This window comes from Rhinolophus sinicus, linkage group LG02, assembly GCF_036562045.2.
Source record: "Rhinolophus sinicus isolate RSC01 linkage group LG02, ASM3656204v1, whole genome shotgun sequence".
Classification (NCBI taxonomy): Eukaryota; Metazoa; Chordata; class Mammalia; order Chiroptera; family Rhinolophidae; genus Rhinolophus; species Rhinolophus sinicus.
Genome location: NC_133752.1, coordinates 136,863,077 through 136,882,449, shown reverse-complemented (window position 1 = coordinate 136,882,449; position 19,373 = coordinate 136,863,077). Strand labels below are relative to the sequence as shown.

General features: G+C 45.4%; 1 protein-coding gene across 1 annotated transcript; it reads left to right on the top strand.

Annotated features, from left to right (window-relative positions):
* Positions 1-4,983: 4,983 nt before the first annotated feature.
* DYRK2 (dual specificity tyrosine phosphorylation regulated kinase 2) lies at positions 4,984-19,082 on the top strand. The gene is made up of 3 exons (XM_019748969.2): positions 4,984-5,444; positions 6,027-6,175; positions 13,509-19,082. Exons 1-3 carry the CDS (start codon positions 5,396-5,398, stop codon positions 15,114-15,116), a joined length of 1,806 nt encoding a protein of 601 aa, XP_019604528.1. The 5' UTR covers positions 4,984-5,395; the 3' UTR covers positions 15,117-19,082.
* Positions 19,083-19,373: the final 291 nt, after the last annotated feature.

Below are 19,373 nucleotides of genomic sequence, written 5' to 3'. Positions count from 1 at the left end.
ATTGTCTCTCTGAGTGATGGATAAATCCTGTCTACAGGCCACTGGGAAAAGACCTAATAAGGGAATGTTTCTGGAGTCCAAGCTTTCATGACCTGTTATCTTTTACTTATGTCTTATTTTAGCTGATCATTTTAATGAGCTTGATTGCAAAATGCCTAGATAAGCAGCTTTAAAAATTGTGTACGCTTCTGAAACACAAAGGTAGCAAGGAAAACATCTGGCCCTTCCATTACTTCTGGCCCTTCCATTACTTTTAGCTGCTCCTCACTTCAAAGGTTCCTCTCTTGGGCTCTAAGGAGAGCATCAAGAGAGGCATTATGTACCTCTGCCTCCCTGTGGCACCGTCATTAGCTCCTTCTGGAAACCACCTCCAAATTGGTCTTTTCTGTCTCTCCTCTCTCTCATTCCAGTCTCTCTAATACTCTGCAGCTAAATTTATCTACCTTCCTTGCTTAGCACTTTCCTCAGGTCAACTCACTGCTTAGAAATCTCCAGTGGTCCCTGTATCCATCCACGTGAATTTCCATCCAAGTGAAAATTCTGTCTGGTTTTCACTGAAGCCCATGACCAGGACGTGCCCCACTCTCCTATCCACCATCTTGTTTTCTAGTTCTCCTCAGTTCCCATCTCTAGTCTGGGAGCTGCTGCTTCTTCTGCAGTGCTCCTTTCCACTTCTCTGCCTTTATTAGCATTGTTCCCTTAGCTGGAGTGCTTTTTCTTCAGCTTAAGAGAAGTCTGCCCATTTTTTGAGGACCAGATGAAAGTCCACCTTCTTCAGGAATCCTACTCTGACTCATTCCAACAAATACAGATTGACCTAGCCCATTAGAATTATATGGCATTTAGATTCCATGACCTACACTATATAGGATATGTATGTGCACTGTATCGGTCAGGATCTAATAGCAGAAAGGACAAAGCACAATGAGTTTAATTAAAGGACTATGTACAAGAGTATGATTAGGGTGAAGGGATATCAGCAGGGGAACATGGAGCACCATAGAGCTAGCAACCGCAAAACACTCTTAACTACCTCTAGGCTTGAAGGAGCAAGGAGACTAAATGGTGTTCAGAACTGCAAGTTATAGTTGCAGGAAAGGGCTACCGACAGGAGCTGAGATCTCCAGTCAAGGACCATGGCTGATCTGTGGCAAGCTGGCCTGGGAGGAGCCAGGGAGATAAACAGCCTGACTTCATTGTCCTCGAGACCTTGGGTATCTTGCCAGGACCTTTCATTGGCTAAATCCAACTGGAAGCTAGTGGGCAAGGGAGCCCACTAATGCTGTCTGTAAAGCCTTCTGTGGCACAGAGCAGGGTGGAAAAGAGTGGATCTGAGGGAGCAAAAGGAAACTATTTTCCAACTCTCTAGTGGTGTAAAATCTTTTCTTTATTTCCACACCACCAGTGGCCACAGAGGCAAATGCATTATCTAGTGACCATTTGATTACGATATCCATGCCCCCTTTATGTGAGGTTACAGTCATTGACTTCAGGTCATAAGGTTCACGTTCTTCTCTGGATGGTTCTTGATGATGGACACATGCAAGGTACCATCTGTAAATGGTGTTCTCCTGTGGGAAGGTAGGCCCAACTTACCCCCAGGTCTATGTTACCTAAAACGAGTCAGTTCCTTAGTAATGAAGTATCCTAGTTGCTTTAAAACACCTTGCAACTTGTTTTTACATTGCCACAGCTGGTAAAGTTTCAGAGAATTCTTAAACTGTCATCCATAGCCCTAACCTTGTAAGGATAGCAGTACCATCTCTTTCTCTGCCACTCCAAGTTTCTTCTATTCTGACCTGCTTACACTTCTCCCAGAATACACTGTTCTTTCTTACACTTTGGTGCCTCTGCTCATCCTGTTCTGCCTAGAATGTCCTAGCCCGGCTTGTCTGACTGGCAAACTCCCAGGCATCTTTCAAACCACAGTACCTTTGAAGCCTGGCACCTTTTTAGAGCTCATCACTGCCTCCTGTGTGCCACCATTGTGCCTCCTGGATGCCTTGATTTCTGCCCCATCGCATCATTAAATGTCTTGTCTTCCTTACTGGATTGTGAACCTCTTAACACAATGACCAGAGCCAGGGATTATTTATTTAATGTGTAGCCCCAGTACTAATAGTGTCAAAAAATATGTTAGATGCTTACTGTTTATTGCTTAATTGAAGACCGAAATCCTAATAGATTGGGAGACTGAAACCTAGCTCTCTGCATCTGATGATTCATCATGTCCCCTAGGCCTAACACATACTAAATGCTTTGTAAATGTTTCTGGGATAAAGAGATTACATGAGTAAATGTGGTTTGAAACCAATAATTTTCTTGTTCATTTGCGATTTTCTCTGTGATCAATACTTTTCCCAGTGAAAAATCAACTTCCTTCCACAAGGCCCCATTCTGAGTTCTCCAAAGTTTCTTTCTTTCCAATTCTGCCACATCCTGCCTATTTGTTATTTGAATCTGGATTTTACAAACACACAGAACAGATGGAGTTATACAACGGGCAAGAACCAAAGAGCAGACGCTTACTAATTGGGTGGAGCCCCCTGAGTAGGTTACTGTTTAACATCAATACAATTCTGGTCCAGTCATGTGTTGTGAAGATTAAACATGATAATATTTGTGAAAGGGTTTTATAAAGAGGTAAATGTACAGTATAATTAATAATGATGCATTGGAATGATAAAGTTTGAGGGTAATAACTCCTAGAATTTATCCAGTTCGTTCTCCTTGGAAGCTCAGGTAGTGCATTTGTACATCTTTCTATTTGACATTAATTCAGGTTGAGGCCATCAATATTTAACAGAATGAAACAAATCCAAGTAATTATAAATGCTAATTTTAAAATGCATCTTTTTTCTGTGATTAAAGTTAATGATTCTTTGTGTCCCTTTGTAAAAAAAAGAGTCATTTCTTCTTGTCCTTATGTTTAATGTGTAGAGTCACATAAGTAATTTGGATTTCACAAACTATGACGTCAGTAGTTAGCATTTTTCTTATTCATAAAAAAACAGTAGCATATTTAGCTTGTATGGAAGTATTGTAAAATAATTTAAGTGAAAGAGGTCATGCTATATTAAAATTAAATTTTTGCTTCAATTCTTTTATTTGAACATGAGTTGTATGGAGTACTAATTTAAAAAAGGAAAATGGCATGAAAATAATTTTTGAATGCGAAAGAAGGAAAAGAGGTGTGAGGTTCTTAAACACCAAGGTGGCATAATTGAAAGCATAGTGAAATTAGACTGACAGTCAAGAAATGGGCTCAACATTCATCTCTGCTACTAAGTAGACCCTTTTCTTTTAGTTAATTCTGATCACTATGTTTCCCCAAATGAATTTGAATGGGATAGTACCTGAAGATAAGCAAAGGGGAATATTTCTTTCTGGGGCCAAATTCGGTCATCAGTCTTCTAAAGGCATATTGTTGAATTGATTTATTTCAGTGTGATTCTACTTTATTGGGGAAGGCACCTAATTTTTTGGAGGGACATATTATTAGGCGAAATTTTACTCTGCCATTTTCCTTCTGCAATGCCCTTTATCCTTAACGCCCCTGTAGGAGACTCTGACAGGGTCACACTTTACATTTGAAATACTCCGTTTTTGACACTTGTACAAACAAAGCTACCGGTGATCTCTCTGGGAGGCAGAGAGGCTATGACAATTTGCAAACAGTATGGGCGATAGGACTCTGCAGGAGGTGGCCTCCTTCTGATCTGAATCTGGACTAGCTCAGGCCTGCCAACTTGGTCCAGCCAGGAGCCCACAGATATCCCAGGTAAAGCATAGTAGACCCAGGTCTACAGAACTTCAGAAACCTGGCATGTCTCGGGAAGAAAGTGCACGGTATAACTTTTTCTGCCCAGTCATCAGGAATTGCTCTCTTCACCCCCACCCCAACTGTTGAAATGACAAACTCTGTGTGACCTTTGGACAAAGGCATATGCCCCGCACACGACAGGGTGCAGGTGTGAGATGGGCAAACAGTTTTCAGTCTGCAAGGGAAAGAGAAGCTGTAAACAGCAAACTAAAAGGGCAGGGAAATTCTCCATGTGTCTTAGAAAGGAAGGCAAGAGAAACATGTCTCTGGCGGTGAGAGGAATTAAAGGTGTCACTCTCTTACGGCTGCGCTTAAAGGAAGGTGTGTTTCTCCCAGTGGCCGCGCAGGGTAAAGGCTCGGAGTTGTAAGGAAATGGGAGGTGTTTCTGATGTTTATTTTTGCCTAGCAACCCACAGCCAACTGCTTCCCCAGCAGCCCTCCGCACGCGCTTCTCAGCCTCCCCTTGTCCTAGCGACTGGAAAGCGGTCACTTGGTGTCAGTAAATCGGGGAGGGTTTGTATGGTAGAGGTGAAGGTGGGAGTGCAACCCCCTCCTTCGCCCACGCTTGAGGGTCACCAGGCTAAGCTGCGGCCTTCAGGCGGGCTTCACTTACCGAGGTGACCCTCGCACAACTAAGTGATTTACACGATAAATTGAGGGAGAGGGAGTGGTTAAGCCACTGGGACCGGGAAGGGGGGCAGTATTGTTTGTGAGCAGCCATTAAGTCCGAAAGCTGAAAATGCGTTTGTATTTGGGGGCGCGCATGGGAGGGGAGGGGTCTCTGCAGCAATTTCGGTAGGAGGGAAGCAACAGCAGATTGCACTGCTGGGAAGGAGGGGTGCTGCAGGGGCTGGGGAGGCCGAGGAGGGGGAAAAAGGTCGTTAGTAGGGGATCTAAGGGGAGCAGGGCAGATGGCCGTAGGGGTAGGCGGAGGGTGAGCCGAGGCCGCAGAGTTTTCCCGGGAGTGGAGGGGTGCCCATGCAGATGACTCGGTTGGGGGAGGGACTCCTGTGGGTGGCGGGGTGGGGGTGGGGGTGGGGTGTACCAGAGTCTGTGTGGTTAGGCTGGGGGGAGTCCGGGGCGGGGCCTGCACCCGCGCTGGCCTGGAGCGGGAGCGGGGGCGGGGCTGCCCTCCTCGGCCGCGATGCGCGCGGGTGCCTGTGCGAGTGTGCGCAGGGGCGCGCGCGCGAGCCCGGGAGTAGGCTCCCAAGCGAGTCTGTCCTCGCGGCTCAGCCCGCTTCCCCGCGCCCAATGTGAGGGAACCGGGTAGGCCAGCGGCGCAGGGGAGGGCGAGGCATGTGCACGGGCCGGAGGGTGCTGCAGCCGCCCGAGGAAGAGGAGGACGGCGGCGGCGAGGAGAGCAGGGGGCTCGCAGCAGCGGGCGCGGGCCGAGGGGATGCAGCGGACTGTGTGTGTCTGGCAGTAGCTGACGCGAGGCGGCGAGGAGGCGCCGGAGATCCGCGAGAGGGGCGACCAGGAGGCGGCGGCGGCGGTGGCCGCGAGAAGTAGCAGGACGGGCGGCGGCGGCGGCGGAGACAGCAGCCCTGAAATGCATTTTCCTCTCCAGCGGCCATGTTAACCAGGAAACCTTCGGCCGCCGCTCCCGCCGCCTACCCGACGGGTAAGGAAGGCCGGGCCGCCCCTGCCGCCTCTGCACTGCCCAGGAGCCAGCCCTCGTGGCGCGGGCGCCGGCTGCCCACGGGACCTTGAACAAAGTCTGCCCTGCGGCGGGGCTCCCGGACGGACGGCGCGCCCTGGCCTGGGCTCCACTCATTGTTGCACGCGGGCCCCAAGGCTGCTCCGAGTGGAGCCCTCCAACCCTGCCCAGTGGGCAGGGTCCGTCCCAGGCCTCCCCCGCCCGAGGCTTGGAGAGGCGGTGGCGCCCTCGTCGGCATTCCAGCCGGCTCCGGGCCTGCGGCCGCCTGCAACGTGGACCGCCCAACCTGACTCCCCGCGGGGTCGCGAACTCGCGCACCCAGGCCCGACTTAACTTTGCAGCCTCTCTAGCCCTGCCCGTGGGTGCGCGCTGGGGATTCTTGTCCTGGGCGCCCCTTCGCTTCCCCAGACGCCCATTTTTACTGTCCCCGTCTCTTCCCCAGGAAGAGCGGGGATCTCTGCCCAGAGGGGTGGGGCGGGGCCATGGGGTCTGGGTGACTTTCTCCCCCCTGACCCTCTTTTGTCTCCTCCCGCGCGTGGTTCCCAGGCCGAGGAGGGGACAGCGCCGTTCGTCAGCTTCAGGCTTCCCCGGGGCTTGGAGCGGGGGCCCCCCGGACTGGAGTGGGGACCGGCCCGCCTTCCCCCATCGCCCTGCCGCCCCTCCGGGCCAGCAACGCTGCTGCCGCAGCCCACACGGTGAGACCCAGCCCGCCGGCGGCCGAGGGGAAGGGGTGCGGGAGGGGCCCGGGGCGTAAACGCCTGGACTCGCGGGGTTCTGACGCCCGCAGAAGAGAGGTCGAAGTGCGAGTATCTCCACGCCCCTGGCCAGTGGCCTGTCTTGGACGCCGCCCTCTATAACTTGGGCGAGCCCAAAGCTGCAGCCACAAAGGAAGATGCGTGGCGTGGGCCCCTCACTTCCCCTCCAGAGTCCACCCACCCCTGCGCTCCTCTTCCTCCTAACTTCCTCCTTGCCTCTTCTCTCGTTTTTTGTCCTTGCTTCCCAGACCGCCTTTCTCTGACCGGGTAAACATCCTCCCTCCCCCCACGTTGGATAGTGAGTATTTATAGAAACAGATATGTGTTAGGGGACAGCCAGGCCGCCCTGCCCGGAAAATCGATCCCCAAAGAGCCTCCCAGGCCTGGCTCCAGCTAGCAGGGAGCACCACCAATTGTCCCCCGCGTGTGGGAGCATGTTTTATGAGTGCTACAGGTTTGAGCACAGCAGAAATTGTAATTAACATTCACAAAAATAAGGCACGGCAGCAGTCAGAACAACAAGCCACCCTGTAGGATTCTGCAGGTGGATAGTATTCAAAAGGAAAGGGCCAGCTTTGTTTTGGAGGTAGGAAGGGACTGGCACCTGATAGGTGCTGGGGTCCCTCAGAGAGCCTAGAGGGAGGGGAGAGCCCAGCCGACTGGTGGCTGCAGAGATTGGCCAGCTGGATTTGACTTCAGCGTGTACCTTTTGCTCAGCTCCCAGAGATGGCCCTTGGATGGTAATTGCCAGTCTGGAGGAGTTGTGCACAGGATGAGGTGATGGTTTCCAGGGTCTTATTTCCAGTTGGATCTTACAGAGGAACTGCCTAAGATAGTGCTATATGAGGGATGCTTGCTATGGATTTTATTTTGTTGGCTAAGTGAAAGTTGAGTTCTTGTAGAAAAGGCCGTTTCTAGCCTACAGAGGAGCAGCTCCGAGAGTAATGCATTATGGAGAAACTTGTTTATCAGGGGACAGTTTGTGAGAAGATGGCTGGAGTGGAGAGTCTTCTCTGAGACCTGGAAAAATGTGTACAAATTGTATAGGAAAATGTTTTATCGTTAAATCTTTTCTCCCTCCCTCCCTTTTTCTCCCTGACACATCTAGACCCAGGGGCTAAGCATTCACAATACAGAAGTTAATTGATCTGCGTTGGACTGTTGATGGTGGAAGAGAATCTGTCAGTAGGCTAGTTGATTGCTTATGTTATGCTTGAATGATCTTGTCACAATGATGTTTTAGTTGAGGTCTTGCCATTGGTTTTAAGGGTTTGGGTTTATCTGTTTGGAATCGCCTGACAATTTGGAAAATACAACATCCAGTTTTTTCCATGTCTGGATGTAATCATATGACCTGGTGTGACCTGGGGGAAAAATACTTGGTTTGTATCTGGGTTCGAGTTTTATATGGATGGGCTTTGCTTGATCAGAGCCTCTTTACAATTGAAATATGTAATGAGATTAGAGAAAACGAAAGGTGTCTCCTGGAGGAACAGAATAGCAGTAGTGGACCTGAAATGAAAAGAGGTGAGGGTGCTTCTCAGGAACCCTAATGATGGATGCTTGTATTTTGCTGTGGTATCTGCCTGATTTACCTGGTTTTAATTTACCTATAAATTTCAGTGTGCTGTTGCTCATTAGAGGCTTGGTTTTGAAAGTGTGGTTTGAAAGTGTTGTTTAGTTTTGATTTTATTCGCACATCATTGCAGATTTCCTAGAACAGGGAAGTGTAAAACGACCACAGCATTTATCTGGTTCTACTCCTTCGTTTTACTGGTGAGGAAACAGACAAGTTAACTGCTTTGGTCAAGATTCCCTAGCCAATTCATGTCAAGCCCAGGATTGACTGCTAATTCTAGAGGAAATTGTATTAGTTTCATTACAAACGCAAGAACCTTTGTGGGTCCATATTCGCATAAGTCTTTCAGGTTTTTATAAGTTTTTAGTTCCACAGCAATTGTACCTGGGAAGAGCTATTTCAGAATGAGTGGGGGGAAAGAGCATTAATGAAAGGAAAATGATTTTGTTATAGGAACCTGCTCATATGTTCCCTTGTAAATGATGTTGTAGGTGGATAAATATATGATTATGAAGATTATGAACTTTGGAATTATCTAGTTCATGGCCCTTGTGTTCCCTATCTCCATGGATATGTTATTGTACACTTAGTCATTTTGTTCATCTGTTTGTCCTAAAAGTGTACCCAATAACTATCTTCATTCCTACTAGTTTTTTTCTTTTAATGTTGTATGGCAGATATTAATATACTTATTTTTTAATTCCCAAATATTAGTATTGTGTCACTTAATGTTTAAAGCACTCTTCAGCTACCAGTTTTACCTTTGTGAAATAATTGGAATGAAAGAAGAATGAATATTCCGATTAAAAATAGTACTATTTTGAGGAAGAAAAAGTAGACACTTGACTCAGGACCACACAGACCATCAGTATGTTTGAGGAGGAGCTAAAATTCCAATCCTTTTGTACTCAATTCTATTCCCACAACATTTCATCTCTAAGACGACTTCAGAGAAGTTTTAAAACACCCGGAAATGTTAGCACAGTGAAATCTCTGCTGCTTTCCATTTTATTATTGGAAGAGACTAAAACTACCAAACTGGTTAGACTATTGTTCTTACATCATTTTTAATAAAATATTGCATGGTCAGAGAAGGCTTCTGTAGGTTTCTCCATTGTAACCTATACATTGTAGGCATCTAACCATTGCATTCCTTCCGTGCATAAGCTCAGACGTGACAGACACTGTGCTGGGTAGGCCTTGGCAACAGGAATAACTTCCGTCTCAGACTTCAAGAGGCGCAGTGACAGTGAGAGGCTTTTAGTATCCTTCAGTTTAGGATGGAGTCGTGGCGTAGGTACTCTGGAAGTGTTTTGGCTTTTCTAGGGTGCCCCCCCCCCCTTTTCACAGATTAGTTCATTTTGCTTCTGAGTTTGGGTTAGAGTCCCACAGTTTTTGAGACTCAAATTCCTTTACTGGAGCCTCTCAAGTGAACCTCCCTAACATAGGGAAAGTTTTTAAGATACCACACATCACTTTTAGGGGTTTGATTGATGTGTGGGCTACAGGTACTTTGAACTGTTGGCGTCTGCCTCCAAGTCTCCGCGGACGCACTGCAAGCCTAACATCTTGTGACGTGGGTCCCTGGGGATGACTCCCAATTCCCTGGGCCTTCACTTCATGTTTTCTTAGGAAGGTACCAAGGTTCTGCTCAAGAATAACTCAGCCAGGTGAGAGTTAACAAGGATTTACTGATATACCCTTTTCCATTCAACAGATTTTGATCAGGTGCTTACTGTCTGTTTGGGTTTATGTTAATAGGGACTTAAAAAGATAAGAGGTACCCTGCCCCAGAATTGCTTACATTGCTTACAGCCAGGTGCGTACCTCAGGTGTTAAAACAATTACAGTAAAATGAAATAAGTATTACAATACCAGGGGTGCCAAAAAAAAAGTATACACATGATTTGTATTCGTCTTTCGTTGTTGGTATATATTGAGTATTGCAATTTTAATACAGTTTTTTCCTTAAAATGTGTATACATATTTTTTTTGGCACCCTCTCTATATCAGCACAATGTAAGAGAAAGGGAAAGTTTCATAGAGGAGGTGAGAGTTGAACTGGACATTGAAGGGTGAGTAGCAGTTTACCATGAAAACATGGTTAGAAAGGAGTCCACACAGTATTTGGGAAGGACAATAATAATAGCTCTCCTTTACTTATACTACTATACGAAGCACCTCATACGTTGCACCTTATTTAATCCTCCTAAGAGCCCTAATGAGGTATCTTTGTTACCTTCTTTTTACAGATAAGGACACTGGTGCAGAGAGATTAAATACATTGCCCAAGGTCACACCATTAGCAAGTGGTGTACCTGGGATTCTGCTCTCATGTGTCTAATTGAAAATCCCTGGACTCCTAACCATTATGAGACATAACCTCACGCAAAGCAGAGGAGCACAAAAGAGCATGGTGTTTCCATAGGTCTTGGGGAATCCAGCTTTGTTACTCTCGAAGAGAACAGTGAGAGTTGTAGATGTCATTGGAAGGATTCAGGTCTTTTAGGCTCTACATTTTTAGCATCTTGTGTTCTTGCCTGTTAGTTCTTGTGTTATCTGTGGCAATGGGTGCTGTCGTAGGTTTTGAGCAAGTGCAAGGGCAGTGTCAGAGTGACACTTGGGAATAGTAACTCTAGAAGAACTAGGGAGAGAAGAGATTAGAGGAATTCTAGACTTAGAACCCAGGTACATGTTAGGAGGCTGCTTTAGTCGTCCCAATGAAAGAACGGGAGTGTGAGGAGAGGCAGTGTGTGATAGACAGACATGAGGAAGCTTAACAACGGTTTGGGAAGGTGAGGGAGACATGGAAAAGGATAGCCAGGGCTAAAGCTTGAGTGACTGTGGGGCTGAAGCCTCGTGTTTACCAGAAATTGAGGGTTAAGGGAGGTGGAAACTGTTTTGGTAGAAGCATCATGAGTTGAGTTTGAGTTGCCTGTGGGAAAGGCAGCTGATCTGTGGTTAGACACATAAGCCTTGAGCTCTGGAGACACAGATTGGGTAGGTCTGAGCTAGAGGTGTAGATATTGCAGACGTCAGCCCGTGGGTGGTCGCAGAAGCCCTGGCTCTGGTCACGATCAACCAGGTTATGGGAGTGAGAAGCCATGAGAGTGGAGGCTTGAACCCTGTGGGACCCTTGAACCCACCTACGGGTCGGTGAATTAATGGTTAACCCTGTGGAGGATTCCAAGAGAAGACTGGAAAGGTAGGAAGTGTTCAAGTTAATTGGCAAGCACTCTTTAGTATTAGTCACTGAGCTTTTGTGATTGTACTTTAAATTATGCAAAACGTTAAAATTGCTGTTGTAAAAATTGAAGTCAGTTTCAGACACTCAGGAAGTTTTACTTTGCGATCTTTTTAGGAATTCCTAAAGCCCCAAGGTTAATTTTGTCCCTAATGAAACCATGCTTTTTATAGCATGTATACTGGTAATACTGTGTTTGCCGGAAAATAAGACCGGGTCTTATACCATATTTCCCTGAAAATAATACTGGGTCTTGTATTAATTTTTGCTCCAAAAGACGCATTAGGGCATATTTTCAGGGGATGTCTTATTTTTTTCATGTACAACAATCACATTTATTCAAATACAGTCATGTCATCTTCTGGAACATCGTCATAACGTACTGAATGTGTCTGTCTAGCTGACGATCTTAACTGGGGCTTATTTTGGGGGTAGGTCTTATTTTCAGGGAAACACAGTATAGGTTTTTCTTCTGAAATTTCTCCATGCTGCCCTGAAGAGTATGGTTCTATAGGAGAGATTTATTTCTAATTTCAGGTCCTTTTATTCCCTGGTTCTTGAAAGACCACAGTGGGGAGGAAGGGTGCAGAGAGCGAGGCTTGGGAACAAAAGCAGTGGACAAGCCTGCCTGTACTATTATAGATACCCAAGACTTTCCTAATTCATTTTTATGGACTCTTCTGCTTTTGGCATAGAACAAGGATAAAATAACCTGCCCAGCTACCCTTACAGAGGGTAAGTTCACTTAGCTTGGACTGTCGTCTATGAATTTAATAAAGAGGTTCAACTAGAAGTCTTCCAGAAATCTGTCTGAGAAATAAAATCCCTCAATCTATGAAATGACGCCTCAGATAATGCCCAAGTACTGTACAGTGGTGTACGTGGCTTTAGAAGAATGCAGAGCGAAACTCCTCAGATAGTCAGTGTGTACATGCCATGTGTCAGTTAAACAAAATTGGAAGGTCTTGGTCTGCTGGTAAGAAGCTCTTGGAATTTCATTTTATAATCTAGGTGATCCCAAACCACTTCCTGAATTATTATATTACATATGCAGAGCACGCCTGTGCTTTTAGTGATATATAAAGCCCAAAAGGTAGCATTTAGGAGGCGATTATAGAAAAAATACAGATGGCAAAGGACTTCAGCTTGTTGGCTGAGGGCAGAGACTGCCACCTCTGTGGCTAGACCTCAGTTAACGTTGGTGGAATGAATGAGATGGATTGTGAATGATAAGAAATATCAAAGTCACCTAAGGGGATGCTTTAAGATTTGTGGGCAGTTGTCTAAGGTGGCAAGAATTCCTGACTGGGAGGCGAGCCGGGCTGTGAGTCCTCCCCCACCCTTCACCTCTTTGCAATAATAATGCAAAAAGAGAGAAATCCCACACAGATTCTCAGTAGAACGCTGGGGGTGGAGTGGGGCTTGATTTCCATGGTCAGTTTTGTTTACACAGGAATGTTCAGGGATGGCATGTGTGCCTGAAAATAGAAATCGCTCCTTTGTATTCCTTGTTGGAAACCCGAGTATCCCAGCAGCCCAGAGAAATACGTGTCTTAGGAGAGCTGAGCCATTGACCAAAGGAAGGCCCAAAAGAGTGTGACGGTTGGTTTGTTGGGCTGAATGGCCTTAAATGGTCATCTCAGTCAGTGAAGCCCAGAAACTTTTAAAAATAGGTTAGGGGTTTACAATATGCTGCAGTGTGTATCTACATGGGAATCTCTCAAGCCCAAAAGTTCATTTTTCTTTGCCACTGGGTCATGCATTTTCTTAGGTGTAATCAGTTAGATTTCCAAGTAGTGACTATCGAGAATGAAGATTCCAGTGGTTTCAGACTAGAGCTAGCTAAACATGGAGAAAGTAGTGAACAAGGCAGGCGTGGTCCCTGCCCTCATGGTCCTAAAGAAGCTACGAGGTGAAGCGGGAAAGGTGCTATGACCTGGGAGCAGTGGAGCCAGTGTAGAGTCTATGGGTTCATGCTTTTTCTGCGCCGTATTTCGTTTTGATGTCAAGTATGGATTGAGTGGAACGCCTGTGGTGTGCTGGGCCTTGGGCTAAGGGTTAGGTGTAGAATGAACAAGGGTAGGCTGCCTGCACAGGGAACCTACTCTAGAGACCCTGAGTGTGTGCAGCAAACTGCTCGTCTGCTAGGGGTGACATGTATGGGGTCCTTTTTTCAGGTCCCACGTTGTTTGTAGCTTTCCCCAGCCCAGGAACTTCTTTGTCCTTGATGTTGTCAGAGGCTGTCAGCATGATTTCCACTATCCCCGGCAGGATGTCCTTGAGGTCCCCCGTGGGCGTCCTATCTCTATCTCCTAAACCCGATTCTGACTGTCAATTCCAAGCACAGTGGATTCTGTAAAGGTGTGTGGGGTTGGGGCTGTCTTATAAAATACTCCGTTTGCAAGGACAGTCCTTTCCCGTGCCCCTCATGTTCCTTCTCTGAATTGCAGGTCGGCGGCAGCAAGCACACCATGAACGACCACCTGCACGTCGGCGGCCTCGGCCATGGGCAGGTGCAGGTGCAGCAGCTGTTCGAGGATAACAGCAACAAGCGGGCGGTGCTCACCGCACAGCCCAACGGGCTCGCAGCGGTGGGTAAGGCGGGCTTGCCGGGGGTGCCGGAGCGGCAGCTGGACAGCGTCCATCGACGGCAGGGCAGCTCTACCTCGCTGAAGTCTATGGAGGGCGTGGGGAAGGTGAAAGCCGCCCCCTTGACACCCGAACAAGCGATGAAGCAATACGTGCAGAAGCTGACCACCTTCGAACACCACGAGATTTTCAGCTACCCTGAAATATACTTCCTGGGTCCAAATGCGAAGAAGCGCCAGGGCATGACGGGTGGGCCCAACAACGGAGGCTATGACGATGACCAGGGATCGTACGTGCAGGTGCCCCATGATCACGTGGCTTACAGGTATGAGGTCCTCAAGGTCATTGGGAAGGGCAGCTTTGGGCAGGTGGTCAAGGCCTATGACCACAAAGTGCACCAGCACGTGGCCCTGAAGATGGTGCGGAACGAGAAGCGCTTCCACCGGCAGGCGGCGGAGGAGATCCGCATCCTGGAACACCTGCGCAAGCAGGACAAGGACAACACCATGAATGTCATCCACATGCTGGAGAACTTCACCTTCCGCAACCACATCTGCATGACGTTCGAGCTGCTGAGCATGAACCTCTACGAGCTCATCAAGAAGAATAAGTTCCAGGGCTTCAGCCTGCCTCTGGTTCGCAAGTTTGCCCACTCCATTCTGCAGTGCTTGGAGGCTTTGCACAAGAACAGAATCATTCACTGTGACCTTAAGCCCGAGAACATCTTACTCAAGCAGCAGGGTAGAAGCGGTATCAAGGTGATCGATTTTGGCTCCAGTTGTTACGAGCATCAGCGCGTCTACACGTACATCCAGTCCCGCTTTTACCGGGCTCCGGAAGTGATCCTTGGCGCCAGGTACGGCATGCCCATTGATATGTGGAGCCTGGGCTGCATTTTAGCCGAGCTCCTCACTGGGTACCCCCTCTTGCCTGGGGAAGATGAAGGCGACCAGCTGGCCTGTATGATTGAACTGCTGGGCATGCCCTCCCAGAAACTGCTGGATGCATCCAAACGAGCCAAAAATTTTGTGAGCTCCAAGGGTTATCCTCGGTACTGCACTGTCACGACTCTCTCAGACGGCTCCGTGGTCCTCAACGGAGGCCGTTCCCGGAGGGGGAAACTGAGGGGCCCACCGGAGAGCAGAGAGTGGGGGAATGCACTGAAGGGCTGTGACGATCCCCTTTTCCTTGACTTCTTGAAACAGTGTTTAGAATGGGATCCTGTGGTCCGCATGACCCCTGGCCAGGCTTTGCGGCACCCCTGGCTGAGGAGGCGCTTGCCAAAGCCGCCGGCGGGGGAGAAGACGGCAGTGAAAAGGCTGACCGAGAGCACTGGTGCTATCACTTCCATTTCCAAGTTACCTCCACCTTCCAGCTCCGCTTCCAAACTGAGGACTAATTTGGCACAGATGACAGATGCCAATGGGAATATTCAGCCGAGGACAGTCTTGCCAAAACTTGTTAGCTGAGCTGAGTCCCCCAATGCTGATAATCTGAAAGATACGATGTTGCTGAGCCTTAGTGCAGTTGAAAAAGGAGTAGCTCAGACCTGTTTTTATTTGCTCAATAACACAACTCATTTGTATCTCTTCAGCACTTATTTTATTGTAAGAAAGTTGTTTTGTTTTTATAAAATACATGGGGACAATGCTTTAAGTTTTTTATACTTTCTGAAACTATTTGTGTTCTAAAAGTACGATGAGCCTTACTGTATTTAGTGTGGCAGAGTAATAAACATCAGTGGCAGGCCATTGATTACTTCATGACTGCCATGCATTTACAGATTGGTGTCAAAGACATTCACTATGTTTTTATGGTTCATAGTATCTTCTCCCCACGGTGATTGCCCCCAAGCACCCTCCCTTCTCTCTCCTTGCTCCAGGTTCATGCACAGTTGTGGCATGTCCTTCTTCCGTTTTCCGTAGGTTTTCTGGGTGGTAGTTATGGTGGGAGGAGAATGGTCAGGACGAAAATGATATTCTAAGAAAAACTGCACCTTAGAGATTTTTTTTTTCTAAAGTCGTGCTCAAACAAAATAAAATCCCCAAGGTTTAAGTGCCCAGTTAGCATTCTGATGTTGTCAAAGCTGGCCAAGCAGACCTGGTGGATAAATGGAAATGTGTGTGTTTCTTCAAATTTGCTAATAGGATCGGCAAGCTGTTGTGTAAAGAAGCTTCATATTACAGAATTGGTCTTGCACCTAAATTTAGAAATGTATTCCATGAACTGTTCCTCCCTTCTCTGCTTTTCTCCTCTCTGTTCCTCTTTTACCACACATCTGTTGCTTGCATTCAGTATTTTGTCCTTCCTTCAAATAGATATCCCAGACTGTTAATGCAGAAAAGAGACAGTTCAGCTGTGAATCTGACCATCGTTTCATATTCCAATTTATAAAAGAACAGCAGCCTAGCTACTTAAGGTGGGGATTTCCACAGTTCCAAAGAAGGTTTAGCAGAGTAGCGTGAGTTCCCACTTTTCAGGTGCCACTGTAAGGTTCTCTTAGCCTGGGAGAGTTATCAACTCTTGCTTTAAAAAGAGGGTTGAAAATCCCTTCGATGAACAGAAATTGAGGTGGCTGTTCAGTAAGGCCAATTTTTAACAACAAATTTAAAGAAGGAAAAGTTCAACCTCAAGTTAAATGGTTTGACTTACTCTTTGCATCATTAGAACCACAGAAATTGCATTCCTCTATTTTATTTTACTTTCTTTTGGATTGCACTGATTGTTTTTTGTGAGAATGACACTTTACCTGGAAAAGTAACTGAGAGTTAAAGTAAAAGAATATTTTCTCTGAATAATAATTATTTTCACAGTGGAAATTTCAGTATTTTATCACTAATGTATGAGCAGTGATATATATATATCAATTTCAGGGCACGTGGAAAAATGTTTTTTAGTATGTGCAATTTAATATAGAAAGATTGCTGCCTGTTTGGAAATAGGTTTGGGTAGTATAAATTAGGATAAATACTCTTTTATATGCACAGATAATATTGTATTGCCTGTAAATTGATTTACAAGTACTTAAAGCATGGTCCCCAGTGAGGCCAAGAAAGTTTCCGGTTAAGTTCTTTTAATATTAATCCAACAGTTTCTCTTACTTAAAAAGAAAGAAGTAGTTTTGAACAAAACACTTTACTTATGTTGAGGCTTTGTCAGTTGATGGTGGAGAAAAATGCTCAGGAAATACTATAGATATTTGCCAAAAAAACAGTAATGAGATTAGCTTATAGCTTATTAATAAGATAGTTGATATTTGTTTTACTTATTTAAGGGTGTTACCGAGAAATTGATTAATTTGTACTTCTGTATTTAGAACTGATAGCTTCCCCCTGGTCAAATTCTTTACCATATTGTACACATTTCTGTGTAATCTGTGGAAGTGCAATGTGTTGGTAATTTGCATTTTAAATGATGCTCATGTGACGATACCCCCAATCAGTGGCTTACAGAATTTAAAGATTATGTATTTATCATGAAAATTTTGGCTTTGAGGCATAAGAAATGTGAGACTTGGTATGATGACTCTGTAAAACCACAAGCCTCTTAATGATGGTTAGCTTCTTTAGGTCATTAAAATAAACAACAACGTCAAAGCTGTTTTCCCCTTGCAATGGTCCTCTTCCATATTCACTCACTTTCACATTTATGTTTGAATATATGAACCTGAGCCTGCTATTAATAGGAATTTCCCTGTAAAATGATTATACATCTGAAAATTTATAAATGGACGAATTCTACTTGTCTTTCCCTTACCACACAAAACTGGCTCTTAAGATGCCAACAGTGCATTTGTGACTATCTTTTTATTCACAAATGTAACCGGAAACTTTTAAGCCAAACTGTAATGTGCAGCACGGTGGGGCTCCCCTTCTCCCCCAAAATACAGTGAAATTTCCTTTATTCACAAGAGCCGCCATGTTCGGTATTTACTGATAGAGCTGCTTTTCAAAAATTCTCGCTTAATGTCAAAAAGCGAAAAATGTTGCATCTTGGTGATTTTAAAACCTAACTTAATGAAGGGCTCTGATAGGCTGCTTGGAGTTGGCGTGGAAACAGTCCTTGGTCTCACAGGTTACCATTGCCGAGGGAAGTCTGAGCTGTTTGCAGATTTAGGAATAGCACAGTGTCGTCCTGTCTTTGGTTGCAGTCTCCTCTGGCTCCGTTTCTTGCACCACCAGAGTGTGCATTACCATTTACGTGTATTGCTACAACAGTGGAACAACAGTGATGCAAGACAGTGTAGATTAACAGTAGAAGAGAAATTGTGCCCTTAGTGTTAACAATGTGCCTTTTGTTCTGAATGCCATGTTGTAGGGCATGCATTTTTTTGGCCACTTTAACTCTTTGAATACTGGGCAGTAAGGCTGGAACCCACCTCTGCAAAGATACATCTGTCTTAAATATCCAGTTACTTCTGGGCCTTAACGGAAACCACAAGGCACGAATTATCATCAGGCACTGAAAAGGTAGCCATTGGTTAGTTACACAGAGAATTCCTACGTTTAAGGGGTTAAAGATGGTCTTTGTTGTATCTTAACATCAGACTGATTTTTTTAAATGATATTTTTTTGTTATGCTAACACTAGACAAAAATCAACTGTATTTGTAAAAATTTACCTCAAACCATTTAATTTTATAGTGTGATTAATCCCAGGGCATTTGGTATGAACCAAAGTGCATTCCTTTTCTATGTGCCTGGCTCTAGTAAGGATGGCCAGGGGTTTTTACAATTTGGGTGCAAGGCACTTAAGCCACTTTTAAACTTAATGGGTGGTTGGGAGTCACGTTGAAGGACTCCATCAGAATGTTAGGAACATTTAGGCATCAGTAGCATTGGGCCATATTGGAATCTTAAACGTGTGAATTATTTTAAAGAGAGCATTCATTTTTATAATTTTTTTCATCAAGAATATTTCTGGGAAGCAGAAGACTTAAAAAAAAACAAAAACTGATTTGGTTGGTAAAGGTTTTAATATTGCCCAACATAATGATATGGTAGCATTTTAAAAAAGTATTTGTGAACTCTTGTTTCTTAGGGGCTTGTACATCTCTCTGCTATGGACATATATAAAATTAATTGTAATTATACTCAGCTCAACTGCTACAGTTATGTCTAGGCAGTGGCTTGGGTTTTTAATCGAGCAACAACTTAGACACGTGACTGTAATATGCTGCACTGTGTGTACTGAAAATATGTGAAAATGGTTGAATGTGGACTGTGTATATATGTATGTAAAAATTTCTGTGAGATGCTGCTGTCGCCACTTAACATGAAATATGTTCTAGTGGATTTTAATCCTAGTGGCCAGTTCTACGATACTGTGTGTATTGTACAGCTGATGGCAGGAGTAAGACTGTTCAGTGAATATTTGTTAAATTTTATTGTCGTGGCCAGAGATAATTTCAGAATAAAATTTTAATGTCCTACCTTACTTTTTCTCCCCTTTTCTAACTATATTTTTACTCCTGATAATATTTCTGGTATTATTCTTTGTCTAGCAGCCTGGAGAGTGTAGAATGCAAATGTTTTCAGCTGTAATTGGTTTCTTATTTGTTCAATATAAATGTGCAAATTCCAAGAAAGAAAAACTAAAGTTTTTGTAGGCAGCTCTTCCTTTTTCTCAGGATGTTCTGTTCCTTTACCTTTAATATTTCTACCGTAGTTTTCCTTTATATAGTCTCAGCCCTGTTCTCTATCATGCTAGAACTTCAAATCTCTTATG

Coding starts and splice junctions, on each gene's coding strand:
- DYRK2 (XM_019748969.2), top strand. CDS start 5,396: ATGTTAACCAGGAAACCTTCGGCCGCCGCTCCCGCCGCCTACCCGACG. Junction 5,445..6,026: donor TCCCGCCGCCTACCCGACGG/GTAAGGAAGGCC, acceptor CGTGGTTCCCAG/GCCGAGGAGGGGACAGCGCC. Junction 6,176..13,508: donor CTGCTGCCGCAGCCCACACG/GTGAGACCCAGC, acceptor TCTGAATTGCAG/GTCGGCGGCAGCAAGCACAC.